This window comes from Copadichromis virginalis, linkage group LG14 (genome assembly GCF_057382275.1).
Source record: "Copadichromis virginalis isolate Kocher_CV1m ecotype Utaka linkage group LG14, C_Virginalis_male_GT1.1, whole genome shotgun sequence".
In the NCBI taxonomy this organism is placed as follows: domain Eukaryota; kingdom Metazoa; phylum Chordata; class Actinopteri; order Cichliformes; family Cichlidae; genus Copadichromis; species Copadichromis virginalis.
In genome coordinates, this window is record NC_140631.1 from 43262954 (window position 1) to 43277218 (window position 14265).

General features: G+C 47.1%; 1 protein-coding gene across 3 annotated transcripts in view; it reads right to left on the minus strand.

Annotated features, from left to right (window-relative positions):
- atg16l1 (ATG16 autophagy related 16-like 1 (S. cerevisiae)) overlaps window positions 1-12711 on the minus strand; it is a 24538-nt gene extending 11827 nt beyond the window's left edge. Inside the window, exons 1-4 of one of the 3 annotated variants that reach the window (XM_085431094.1) lie at window positions 12515-12711; window positions 10683-10791; window positions 7989-8082; window positions 7811-7913 (exon numbers count right to left, since the gene is read on the minus strand). In XM_085431094.1, coding sequence (XP_085287220.1) covers window positions 7811-7913; window positions 7989-8082; window positions 10683-10788 — 303 coding nt within the window. In that variant the 5' untranslated portion in view covers window positions 10789-10791; window positions 12515-12711. Of the gene's footprint in view, window positions 1-7810; window positions 7914-7988; window positions 8083-10682; window positions 10795-12514 lie in introns of those variants that run through there. The other 2 variants (XM_085431093.1, XM_085431092.1) reach the window with 2 other exon arrangements.
- Window positions 12712-14265: the final 1554 nt, after the last annotated feature.

Consider the following 14265-nt stretch of genomic DNA (forward strand, 5'->3'; position numbering starts at 1 on the left):
TATTCAACACCTGAACGTGCTTCAACAACGTGGCTTGCGGCGAATCCTGAGAATTTCCTACCGGGACCGAATAACAAATGAGGAGGTCCTACGAAGAGCAGGCACCCGCCCATTAGCCGATGTTGTTGCAGAAAGACGCTTTCGCTTTGCGGGACATATTTTACGCCTACCCCCTCATCGCCCAGCTAAGATTGCCATGACATGGCGTCCACGAACTGGCAAGCGAAAGCAAGGCCGACCAAAGACCACATGGCGTCGAACATTTATGGACGACCTGAGAACTGTCGACATTGCCTGGGACGAAGCTGAAGCAGTCGCTGCTGACCGACATCGATGGAGATCACTAGCTGCCCGATGCGCCGCTCGGCGTAGGAGGAACTAAGTACTAAGTAAGTATTTATAGGCAGGTCACGCTGACTACTGAACAAAAACACAAAGATCAGATGTTAATCAGATTTTTTTGCTCTCTCTCCTCCTTAAATATGTTTTTAATGTTAGTTATAATTCAGAATTGGCGACTGAAACACGTAGGACACATACAAACATCAGGAAATAAAATCCCGATAAATATAACCTCAGTAAATGTTAGTTTCAACATGCTGGTTGTTGGTGTGCAGAAACGCCTTCAAAAACAATGGCCACCAGGCCAAAGCAACGGTTTTGACTCGATCAGCGTTAACCCCGCCCCCTGGGTTTGATGGGTGACAGATCAAATGATTTTATGGTGAGACCTGAAGGAGTCAAGTGTGCCAAAATGAATTAATTAAATACAACAACACAATTCTCTCCGTGAATCGCTATCTTATCGTGGTGGAGGGTCTGTGTGTCCCAGACCATGGGAGACCCTACCAGGGCAAAAGCCCCTGGTAGGGTCTCCCATGGCAAATTGGTCCTGGGTGAGGGACCAGACAAGGAGCGATTCAGAAGATCCTTATGAAGAAAACATCGAGGGAACAGTTTACCCTGCCAGGGATAGGGTTACCAGGGCCTCGTCCTGGAGACAGGCCCGGGGAGGGTGCCCGAGGGCGAGCTTCTGGTGGCCGGGCCTTAGTCCATGGGGCCCGGCCAGGCACAACCCGAAAAGGGGACATGGGCCCATCCTCCCGCAGGCCCACTACACGCAGGAGGCGCCATATGGGTCGGGTGCATTGTGTGCTGGGCGGTGGCCAGGAGCGGAGGCCCTGGCGAACTGATCCCCGGCTACCAAGACTGGCAATTGAGACATGGAATGTCACCTCTCTGGTGAGGAAGGAGCCTGAGTTAGTGCGTGAGGTTGAGAGGTACCGGCTAGATATAGTCGGGCTCGCCTCTACGCATGGCTTGGGCTCTGGAACCAGTCTCCTGGAGAGGGGCTGGACTCTGTCTCAGTCTGGAGTTGCCCCTGGTGAGAGGCGGTGGGCTGGGGTGGGTATTCTAATATCCCCTCGGCTTGCTGCCGGTACGTTGGGGTTCTTCCCGGTGGATGAGAGGGTTTGTTCCCTGCGCCTTAGGGTCGGGTAATGGGTCCTGACTGTCATCTGCACTTATGCGCCGAGTGGCAGTTCAGAGTACCCAGCCTTCTTAGAGTCCCTGGGTGGGGTGCTGGAAGGTGCTCCACCTGGAGACTGTTGTCCTGCTGGGAGACTTCAATGCTCATGTGGGTTATGACAGCGAGACCTGGAGGGGCGTGATTGGGAGGAACGGCCTCCCTGATCTGAACCCGAGTGGTGTTTTGTTATTGGACTTCTGTGCAAATCCCAGTTTAGCCATAATGAACACCTTGTTCGAACATAAGAGTATCCATAAGTGCACGTGGCACCAGGACGCTCTAGGCCGCAGGTCGATGATCGATTTTGTAATTGTATCAGCAGACCTGCGACCATATGTTCTGGACACTTGGGTAAAGAGAGGGGCTGAGCTGTCAACTGATCACCACCTGGTGGTGAGTTGGATCAGGTGGCGGGGGAGAACGCTGGACAGACCTGGTGCACCTAAACGCGTAGTGAGGGTGTGCTGGGAACGTCTAGCAGAGGCCCCAGTCCATGAAATCTTCAACGCACACCTCCGGCAGAGCTTCAACAGCATTCCGAGGGAGACTGGGGACATTGAGTCCGAATGGACCATGTTCAACGTCTCCAATGCTGAAGCTGCTGCATTGAGCTGTGGCCAATGTGCCTGCCGTGGTGGTAATCCCTGAACCAAATGGTGGACACCAGAGGTGAGGGGAGCCACCAGGCTGAAGAAGGAGTCCTATCTGGCTTGGTTAGCCTGTGGGACTCCGGAGGCAGCTGACAGGTATCAACAGCCCAAACGGAATGACGTTGTAGGGCTGTCCTGGTTGACACGCCTCTACAATGTTGCGTGGAGATCAGGAGCAGTACCCCTGGACTGGCAGAACGGGGTGGTGGTCCCTATCTTTAAGAAAGGGGACCGGAGGGTGTGTTCCAACTACAGGGGAATCACACTCCTCAGCCTCCCTGGGAAAGTCTATGCCAGGGTGCTGGAAAGGAGAGTTCGTCCGCTAGTCGAACCTCGGATACAGGAGGAACAATGCAGTTTTCGTCCTGGTCGCGGAACACTGGACCAGCTCTTTATCCTCTCAAGGATACTTGAGGGTGCATGGGAGTTTTCCCAACCAGTCTACATGTGTTTTGTGGACTTGGAGAAGGCATTCGACTGTGTCCCTCGGGGTGTCCTGTGGGAGGTGTTGCAGGAGTATGGGGTGTCTGGCCCATTGCTACGGGCCATTCGATCGCTATACAACCGTTGCAAGAGCTTGGTTCGCATTGCCAGCAATAAGTCGGACTCGTTCCCGGTGGGTGATGGGCTCCGCCAGGGCTGCCCTTTGTCTCCGGTTCTGTTCATAATTTTTATGGACAGGATTTCTAGGCGCAGCCAAGTGGCGGAGGGCTTTCACTTCGGTGGCCTCAGAATCTCATCTCTGCTTTTCGCGGATGATGTGGTTCTGTTGGCTTCATCGGGTGATGGCCTCCAGCTCGCACTGGAATGGTTCGCAGCAGAGTGTGAAGCAGCAGGACTGACGATCAACAGACCCAGGACACGCTGGAGAGATTATATCTCTCGGCTGGCCTGGGAACGCCTTGGTGTTCCCTCGGATAAGCTGGAGGAGGACGCTGGGGAGAAGGAGGTCTGGGCTTCTCTGCTTAGGCTGCTGCCCCCGCGACCCGGCCCCGGATAAAGCGGATGAAGATGGATGGATGGATAAATACAACATTAAATCATTAATTAAATGTGTCAATAATATTTATTTAATTAATTTAAAATTTTAATTAATTTTAAATTAATTATTGCCACATTTAATAAATTATTTAATGGTGTATTAAATTAATTCATTATATAGGTCCTGGCTATGGAACGCCAGGACTGCCATAATGAATTAATTAAATACACCATTAAATAATTAATTAAATGTGGCAATAATTAATTAAAATTGGAATTAATTAATTAAATAGTTATGACACATGTAATTAATTAATTATTGACACATTTAATTAATTATTTATGTATTTCACATTTTAATTAATTATTGACACATTTAATTAATTATTGACACATGTAATTAATTATTTAATGATATATTTATTTATTTCATTTTGGCAGTCCTGGTGCCTGGCTCTCATCTTGAAATAATTTTATCTGTCAGCCTCACCCATCAAACTCAGGGGGCGGGGTTAACGCTGCCCATGCAGCTTCTCTAACATTTGATTGGTTGCCGTGCAAAGTAAGTCAAAACAGGTCGATCCTAGATAATCGATTGCTTGTGTAGACTTGGGGCAGTCAGGTATCCCAGAATGCAGATCAAATCACAGGCAGCAATGGTGGTGGTGTAGTTTTAAAATACCCCGTTTTTCTGTCACCAGCTACACTTTTAACAGTGTTTTAGCCGCGAATGTCGCAACGTACGTCTGGTCAGGTTGTCAACATAGAACATGTTTGCAAAAGTGCTCAGATGTTTTCAGAGATTTCACTAGCTCTGCTAACAGTTAGCATGCAGAGTGCACCGAGGGGGTTACGTTAACCGGTTTGTTTACATTTTCCACTCTCCGTGTTCCACATGTTGCATTTGCAGATTCTCATTTTCACCGAACGATCGTCTCTTTCCGCCTGGTCTTGTGTCTCTGTGCTTCTGTAACATAAAGAACGAGCTGACATTTTTCTCACGAAACCAGCGATCAGCTCAACAGACCCTCAGTTTACCTGCATGCATCCTCCTCTTCCTCATCTGTCAGCTGTTTAACACCTGCTGCTAATTCAAGAAACACGCCTACGTTACCTGGTGATAGTCACAGTTTAACTGGGCAGCCGGTGCTCGATATAACGCAATGTCAGCGCATTTTTCTGCACAAGATAAGTAAATATAGTGTTTTCCCCGAGCGCAGAGCTGCTGGAGCTTGTTTCCTTACAGAGCACTTTATAGGCGAACAGCTTCATCGGCGGCTGATGTCCAATCACCGGCACACAGCTTTGAAACCTCAGCTGAGTTTTAGCTCTCAGTGGTTAAACGCTGGACTTCATTCACTCAGGTTCTGTCTGTCGGGTCACGTTTACTTCGCTGTTTTATTTACAACTGAGCAAATCGGTTTGGCTGAGGTTAAAGTTACGTTTCATAACTGCATAGTTTCACAGACGTTTAATGGTTCACATGTGTTAGACTGAACTATCATCTAAATATCATCTGTTTTTTAATAGTTATTCAACTGTATTCTAAGCACCAGCTGTCTGTTAGAATGTGATTTTTTCTCTCTCTCTGTTGGCAGAGGTATAAAAATGCGCAGGAAAATCTGACGTGCATGGCGAACTTCACCGACGATATTTAGGGAGGAATAAACACACATCAAACATAAATGAACCATTTGCCTGTCTCCATAATTGAGAGCATTTTCTCTTCTTATGTCAACACTCTCTCTCTTTTTTTTTTGCTTTTTCGGTCATGTTATGTTTACCTGTCAAAGGCTTGTTACAAACTATGAAACACATTGTGCAGACTTCTGGATGTTAGAAGAAAACTAATACTGCTCATGAATGAGACTAAAGGCAGGAGGAAGGTGTCCTTTAAAACTAAACATGTTAATAGGACCTCCCTATTTATATCATAGTTTATGATATAGCACGTGTATTTCAGTAATAGCCTGCTGAGGCCACTATACGTGCTGGCCTCATATCAAATGTGAAGGCAGACTGAGTCTATGTTTGACGTTTGTTTATATCTAATCTTCCTTTTCAAACATTTAAACAGCAGCGAGTCTGCAGCTGAGGGAATACAAATTCAAATTGTCGGAACAGGTTTGCTCGTTTCTTGGATTCATTTGGTGATTCATTAAATGTATAACTGTTATTCTAATCTGCTGCTGAGTCTCTTACACTTTTCTTTATGCTGTATATTTTCACGTCTCTGGAATAGTTGGCAGTTAGATAGTCAGCTGGGAAACTTTGTGTTAACTCATGGAGCTGAGGATATCGTGGATATCGTGGATATGCAGATGTTAAACAGATTTATTTGCTCTCTCTCCTCCTTAAACATGTTTTTAATGTTAGTTATAATTCAGAATTGGCGACTGAAACACGTAGGACACATAAGAACATCAGGAAATAAAACACCGAAAAATATAACCTCAGTAAAAGAAGTCAGCGGGGGTTACTACAGCTGTGTACCGGGGCCTGCGCTTTGTCGGTGGGATTGCTTGCGAGGCGAACGGGTCTATCCCGGGCGATCGTGGCTCAAGAGTTGGGAGTTCGCCTTGTAATCGGAAGGTTGCCGGTTCGAGCCCCGGCTCGGACAGTCTCAGTCGTTGTGTCCTTGGGCGAGACACTTCACCCGTTGCCTACTGGTGGTGGTCAGAGGGCCCGGTGGCGCCAGTGTCCGGCAGCCTCGCCTCTGTCAGTGCGCCCCAGGGTGGCTGTGGCTACAATGTAGCTGCCATCACCAGTGTGTGAATGTGTGCGTGACTGGGTGGATGACTGGATATGTAAAGCGCTTTGGGGTCCTTAGGGACTAGTAAAGCGCTATATAAATACAGGCCAGGCCATTTATCCCACGCTTTGCCGTGAGACTGGGCAGACATCTCCGAAATCATCGAAACACTTTTGCAAAGAGGCTGTATCTTGACAAACCGACCAGACACATGAAGATTAAACCACTACATTCTCGGCTAAAAAAATATTAAAACGGTATTTGGTGACACACAAACAGGGTTTTTCAAAGTTCAGTTCTGTTAGCTTCTACATGCCGGTTGTTGTGTGCTAGAAACAATGGCCACCAGGCCAAAGCAATGGTTTTGACTCGATTAGCGTTAACCCCGCCCCCTGAGTTTGATGGGTGAGGCTGACAGATTATTTCATGATGAGAGCCAGGCGTCAGGACTGCCAAAATGAAATAAATAAATATATCATTAAATAATTAATTAAATGTGTCAATAATTAATTAAATGTGTCAATAATTAATTAATTACATGTGTCATAACTATTTATTTATTTAATTAATTCCAATTTTAATTAATTATTGCCACATTTAATTAATTATTTAATGGTGTATTTAATTAATTCATTATGGCAGTCCTGGCGTTCCATACCTGGCATTCCAGCGCTGTGTAATCAATTATTGTAAATGTAAATGTTATCAGGAAATGATCAGACAGGAGAGGGTTTTCAGGAAACACTTAAATGTTCAGTTTCTATGCCATATGTTAAAACAAGATCTAGAGTGTGATTAAAGTGGTGGGTGGGTTCTTGATTGAGTCTAATTAAAAGTCTGTCTTGGTCTTTGCTTTTCAAGGTTTTGCATTAGGTCATAGGACGTGGTACCTTCGTAGTACCAGATACTTCTGTAGTACCTGTACGAACGGGGTTCCAAGTGAACTGAGCAGGTACTAAAATGTGTCGTCATCAGACTACATGTCACCGATTCGCTGGTCAGTGGCGTCACTCGATGAGTGTTCCCCTGAGTCTGGAGAAACGCTATCGACCTTTGTTGTAGCGTTTGTGACGCACACTAATTATTTCGCTCGGACGCATTGTTATGACAACAACCAGCAAATTAGGATGTACTAAATTAAGCCAGAAACAGCTTTACGCTCCATTTGGAGCTGTGACATCATCGCCATCAGCACTCAGTATTCAGAGGTGGAGCTCTCCAGCACACGACTGCACCTCCACCAGCCCTCGCTCACTGTGATGAGCTGCAGCAGGAGGGAGAACTGAAAGTCAAACATTCACACTTCCTGCTATAAAGCCTCGTGTGTCACATGTCAGCAGCTCAGAGTTTCCATGAGTCAGAGGATGTCAGCTGACAGAAAGTATCAACTATCACTGTGACATCACTTCCTGTTAGTGATGGTCAGGAATCATGTGATTAGTTGCGAATTCCCTCACATGATCAGAACTGCGAGCACGTCCCTGCGACTGACGTCCTGTCATCCTCACCTGTTTCAGGCAGCTTCAGGAAAACAGACCTGGCGGCGGTTTAAGCAGTGGGCGTGGCACAAAGAGGCACTTCAGTCTTGGGTGGGCCAGCGGTGTGTGGGTGAAGCAGAGCCTTGTTTCACCACCAACATGTGAGCGGCCACAGCGCGTCGGCAAACACGCAAAGAAGCCTCCATCCACTGTCTGTTTAAAACAATGTCACGGCGCTGCGAGTAGTCACTCTGTTGCCGGATTATTGAGGAGCAAACTGAGCGTGTCACACAGGAAACACTCCAGGTTTTCCCTAACCGTGTGCACTAACACAGCTCAGTAACTTGCACCTGTACGTCCCCCTAACCCCGCCTCCCCGCACACACGCCTCAGGCTTGGCGGCATGCCGGCAAGCACTCACCTCGCCTCGTTTCTTGTGCAGCTCCGTCAGCTCCTCCTGGTGCCGAATCCTCATCTGAGCCATCTCCTGCTGCAGAGCGTCGCTGCGACTCGAGTCCGCCGCACTGCCACGGGACACAGAGACACGTTAGACAACACGCTGACGAGTGACAGCACAGACCAGCACGCCTTACACTCACCTGGACTCGTGGCCTCTCTGAACGTCATATTTGTCGGCCTGGTAACGCTCCGATAGAACAGCCTGCAGGTCCGCCTTCTCCAGGAGACGGTTATCTGAAAACCCATCAATACATCAACAACTATGACAACTCAAACAACATGGACGCTACGCTGTAGGTGGCTGACAAGTGTGTGGGTGGAGCTTCCTTCTGTCAGCTGCACTCAGGGTTAGTCAGGTCCTCCTGAGCGCCGACACGACAGCTCCAGTCAGCTGTACAGGTGTGTGAGCTGCAGCCATGTTTAAATCCAACATGGGAGTCAGCACCGTGTTAATGTCAAGGGGGCGTCACCACAGCAACCTACGAAGCAGAGCTCTGAAAGGCTTCACTGCGATGAGTTGATGTGTCGCTGAGTGCTTCTGTGGGCACACTGCTCTGTGCTGCCGACGGCCTCTGCTAACTGCTGTTAGCTGCTGTCAGTGGAGCTTACGTTGTTGGACACTTGGTGACCAACACGAGTCGAACTGAGAACGTAGTCATTCTTCATCAGAGTGGAAGTGTGATTTTTAGGACACTCAAGCCTAGCTTCTAATCAGCTCCTGCTGTTGTTTGGCAGGGCGTAGTCATGTGGGTCTAATCCTGCTAGACCTCAGTGCAGCATTCAATACTGTCGACCATAATATCCTATTAGAGCGATTAGAACATGCTGTAGGTATTACAGGTACTGTGCTGCAGTGGTTTGTATCATATCTATCTAATAGACTCCAGTTTGTGCATGTAAATGGAGAGTCCTCTTCACACACTGAGGTTAATTATGGAGTTCCACAGGGTTCAGTGCTAGGACCAATTCTGTTTACATTATACATGCTTCCCTTAGGCAGCATCATTAGAAGACATAGCATACATTTACACTGCTATGCTGATGACACCCAGCTCTATCTGTCCATGAAGCCAGATAACACACACCAATGAGTCAAACTGCAGGAATGTCTTAAAGACATAAAGACCTGGATGGCCGCTAACTTTCTGCTTCTTAATTCAGATCAAACTGAGGTTATTGTACTCGGCGCTGAAAAGCTTAGAAATATGGTATCTAAGCAGATTCTTACTCTGGATGGCATTACCTTGGCCTCCAGTAACGCTGTGAGGAACCTTGGAGTCATTTTTGACCAGGACATGTCCTTCAACGCACATATTAAACAAATATGTAAGACTGCTTTCTTCCATTTGTGCAACATCTCTAAAGTTAGAAATATCCTGTCTCAGAGTGACGCTGAAAAACTAGTTCATGCATTTATTACTTCCAGGCTGGACGACTGTAATTCATTATTATCAGGATGTCCTAAAAACTCCCTTAAAGCCTTCAGCTGATCCAAAATGCTGCAGCAAGAGTGCTGACAGGGACTAGAAAGAGAGAGCAGATTTCTCCTGCTTTGGCTTCCAGAATTCAAAATCCTGATCCTAACATACAAGGTCTTAAATAATCAGGCCCCATCTTATCTTAATGACCTTGTAGTACCATATCACCCTATTAGAGCACTTCGCTCTCGCTCTGCAGGCCTACTTGTTGTTCCTAGAGTATTTAAAAGTAGAATGGGAGGCAGAGCCTTCAGTTTTCAGGCCCCTCTTCTGTGGAACCAGCTTCCAGTTTGGATTCAGGAGACAGACACTATCTCTACTTTCAAGATTAGGCTTCAAACTTTCCTTTTTGCTAAAGCATATAGTTAGGGCTGGACCAGGTGACCCTGAATCCTCCCTTAGTTATGCTGCAATAGACGTAGGCTGCCGGGGGATTCCCATGATGCACTGAGTTTTTCAGTCACCTTTCTCACTCACTATGTGTTAACAGACCTCTCTGCATTGAATCATATCTGTTATTATCTCTGTCTCTCTTCCACAGCATGTCTTTATCCCGTCTTCCTTCTCTCACCCCAACCAATCACAGCAGATGGCCCCGCCCCTCCCTGAGCCTGGTTCTGCTGGAGGTTTCTTCCTGTTAAAAGGGAGTTTTTCCTTCCCACTGTCGCCAAAGTGCTGCTCATAGGGGTCATATGATTGTTGGGTTTTTCTCTGTATCTATGAAGCGCCTTGAGGCAACTTATGTTGTGATTTGGCGCTATATAAATAAAATTGAATTGAATTGAATTAATCTAACTGAGTGTGTTCATGCAGGTTTGTGTGTCTTAGAGCAGCGGTCTCCAACATTTTTTGCGCCACGGACCGGTTTATGCCCGAAAATATTTTCACGGACCGGCCTTTAAATACAACAAAATAAAACTAGTACCGGTACCAAAAAAAGAAAATTTATTCATAACACACGTGAAAAGACCCAGGAAAACCGAGTAAACGATAAAAACGATAACAAAATAACGCTGAAAACCGATATAAACCCTGAAAACCATACATTTCACACCTGAGCCTCAACTCTCGCGGCCCGGTACCAAACGACTCACGGACCGGTACCGGTCCGAGGCCCGGTGGTTGGGGACCGCTGCTTTAGAGCTCTGACTTCACTTCAGACTTAAGGAGGAAGATGAAGAAATGTTCATATATAGCTCAGCTACTTGCGATCTTTGACTTCAAACCAACTTACAGCTGCTGCCTTACAGCAGTTCTTAAAATAACTTTAAGATTTCTATCTGAACCTCTGGAAACTGGAACATTCCAGGGAATTCTACCGAGTACAGAGGGTTAAAGAAAGAGTCTGTGTCTCACACTGCAGGATGATCTCCTCGAAGGCCTGTCTCTGCTCTCGGTCTCTAAGCTTGAGTTGCTCCGCCACGTGTTTCTTCCACAAACACTCGCCTCGTCGCTCCGCCATCACCTGCTGACACACACACAAACACACACAGCTGGGTCCAGACAGAGCTTCGACCTTTAATGCAGTCTCCACCTGTCTAACAGAGGGCCAAACACCTGTTCAGGTGAATTGTTGTAAGAGGGCCATGACTACGGAGGAGGTGCAACATATCCAGGCTTTCTTTGAGTTAACTAGATCAACAAAACCTAACCTCAGTCAGAGCTAACTCTCTCTGATAACCTGGGCTCTCTGCTTCAGGCTCAGTGTGCACTCACATGAAACAGGGGTATTCTGCATGTCATGCGACTCTTCCTCCTCACAGAATGACCCTGTGAATGCTGCTTGCACCAATCAAAGCCATGATCAAGGATGATGATGATGATCTGAGAGCTGAAGCAGCAGAATCTTCAGCACAGAGCGGGAGAATAAAATTTGATTTACAGCGAATGATTTGGTGTCTGAGCGCACTCAGTGCTGCTCTTTGTCTCTAAGATGACGGCTACACATTACAGCTGTTTCCATGGAAACATGAACACTTCCTGTCCCACAGCCTGATAAAGGAGACCTGAAATCAAATCAGAGGGCATTAATGTGATTGGCTGAACAGGTGTGTTCACTGTTTGCAGTGACTCAGCAGGAGCATCACATGCAGTCTTAGCTGCTGGGCATCTTTTACTGCTTTCCGGAAGAAGCTGCACACTGACAACATGCACGTAAAAAAACCAGAGGAAACATCACCTGTTCTGCATCTGTTTCCAGCTTGTGGAAGAGCCGATTGGGCCACAGAGTCTATGTCAGCTGATAGGTAATAATAAAACCTGTAATCTGTGTTAAAATTGCCTAAATAGGATCTTAAGCCCCGCCTCCTAGATCTTTGTCTGAAAACACAGAGGCTCAGGCTGGTCAAGTCTCACCTGGCCTGCAGGTGTGCAACCTCTGCTGCGATCCCTCTGACACCCAACAGAGGCCCACTGTATTTGGGCCTCTGTCTGCATCTTAATTGTCCCTTGGGGATAAATAAAGTCTCTCTGACTCTGTCCCACAGACGGCCATGTTTAACACCTGACAGGGTGTGGAAAACATGCCTGGGTAATAACCTGCATTATTGGGGGCGTAGCCTCTTTGACTAACAGCTGTCTGTAAATGGACAGGTCTGATTCAACTACTGGAGTGCTCAAAGCACTTTAAAGCACACACACACACCTAAAGAGTAACTCAGGGTTCAGTGTCTTGCTCAAAGGCACTTTGGCACCCAGGGCTCAAACCACCAAACTTCTGATTGCTATATAACCTGCATGTTCACATGAGCTACCTGGACCTCTGTCCCACCCCTTGTGGAGATGAGTCCAGCTATGTCGGATGACGTCACTCTGATCAGCCCCTCCTGGTGGCGGAATAACTAAGTAACCTGTGAACTCAGGTGAGGAGCACGGGCGACAGCGACGCGGTGAACCACGTGATTAAACTCCCACAACAAAGACAAACACATTGATGACGTCAGGTGGACCCCGGCTCCCCTGAGCGGACGGCTAGCTTCTCTGTTAGCATGCTAACATAGGAAGAGCAGTGCTAACAGGCTAGCGGTCCTCTGAATTTCTCCGCGGCAGCGTGGCCGCCGGGAGGGCTCCTGCGGGCGGGCCTGGGGTGCTCCGAAGCTCGCGGCGAGGCTGCTCGCGGACTTGGACCCCCGTGACTCAACACGTTAGCATGCTAGCCGCGGGGCTCGCAAAGCGTAGCGGACACTCACTGCGCGTGTGTGCGTCCCCGACGGCGGCGCGTGTCCTCCGCGAGATCCCCGTCCACCTCGCGCTCCGGTCTCCGGTTTCCGGTGATTTTCGGTGAATTTGTCATCAAACAACACCTGAGCTGCAGCCGCCGATCCACTTCTGCGCCATTCTGACTCCAGCGCGCACTTCCGGGAGGCCGCACGAAGATGACGTCATAACTGACTGTTTTGGTGAATCTTTATTGACACTGCTGAATGAATGGCCCAGAATGAGTGTGTATGCGTGGTGTTCCGGTGTTATGCCCAAAACTGATTGCTCGTATTTAAACTGCTATAAATAACTTGTTGGTCTCTAATAGCTGAAATACATGTCAAATGTTTCCCTCATGAATGACATCAAGCCAACTTGAGCCACAAACAACATTCCTGTCACAAGGTAGACGTGGCAATCAGTTTTTGGCAGTGCCTTTTATATATCCTTTATTTTTCCAGTTAAATAAATCTCCTTGACATTACTGTTAAAAAACACATTTTTAATCTGGCCAAGAGGACAGCAGATATTGCAACACATATAACAACAGTTCTGTAAACATATTTCAAGTGGACAAAAAGGACCGGATTGGTTATAATGTAAGTACAATAACACGGAGTTATAAAGATACTTGAAAAACATGTAATTTTTAAATTTTATATATAACCCCTCTGTTCACCAAAGTCTATTTACCAACATACGTAAAATATTACTCACAAAAAAAACACACAGAAACATTGGAAATCACTTTTTGGCACAACACGGCAGGTGTTCAGCTCCGAAAAGCTTGTACTTCCCAGTTAAAAAACACAAAACTTTATTCCACAAAAGAACAAAATCCAAGCGCAGCAGCTGCCTCAGTCGCACACAGGTTAATCAGAATCACAATACTTTATTGATCCCTGGGGGAAATAATTTTTTGTTACAGTGCTCCATTATAAACCAACATTAAGACAAGACAGACAATACGCTAACTAAGAATAGTACAATATATACATACGTGTAGTTGTAAATGGTAAATGGCCTGTATTTATATAGCGCTTTACTAGTCCCTAAGGACCCCAAAGCGCTTTACATATCCAGTCATCCACCCATTCACGCACACATTCACACACTGGTGATGGCAAGCTACATTGTAGCCACAGCTGCCCTGGGGCGCACTGACAGAGGCGAGGCTGCCGGACACTGGCGCCACCGGGCCCTCTGACCACCACCAGTAGGCAACGGGTGAAGTGTCTTGCCCAAGGACACAACGACCGAGACTGTCCGAGCCGGGGCTCGAACCGGCAACCTTCCGATTACAAGGCGAACTCCCAACTCTTGAGCCACGATCGCCCCCAGCAGTAACCAGTGTGTTAAGTGGATGCGTTGTACAGGGAGCCACAGGCAGGAAAGATTTCCTGTGTCGTTCAGTGGTGCTTTTCGGTAATCTCAGTCTCTCACTGAACGTGCTCCTGTGACTGACCAGCAGTGTTGGGACTAACGCGTTATTAAGTAACGCCTTACAGTAACTACGTTATTATTGTGGTAACTGTAACGTGCGGTGGAGATGAAGCCAGCCGCGGAGGTGTGCAGGTGGATAGCGAATGAGCAACAGCTTCTGACTTTCCAAAAAGTACTCATTTATTTACAATATCAAAAATAAGTGCTACCTCTACCACACATTACTGAAGAGCACACTAGTCCGCGTACACACGGGAGCATCCATTACAGGAGGAGTGCGAAGAAGAACAAAAAGGGG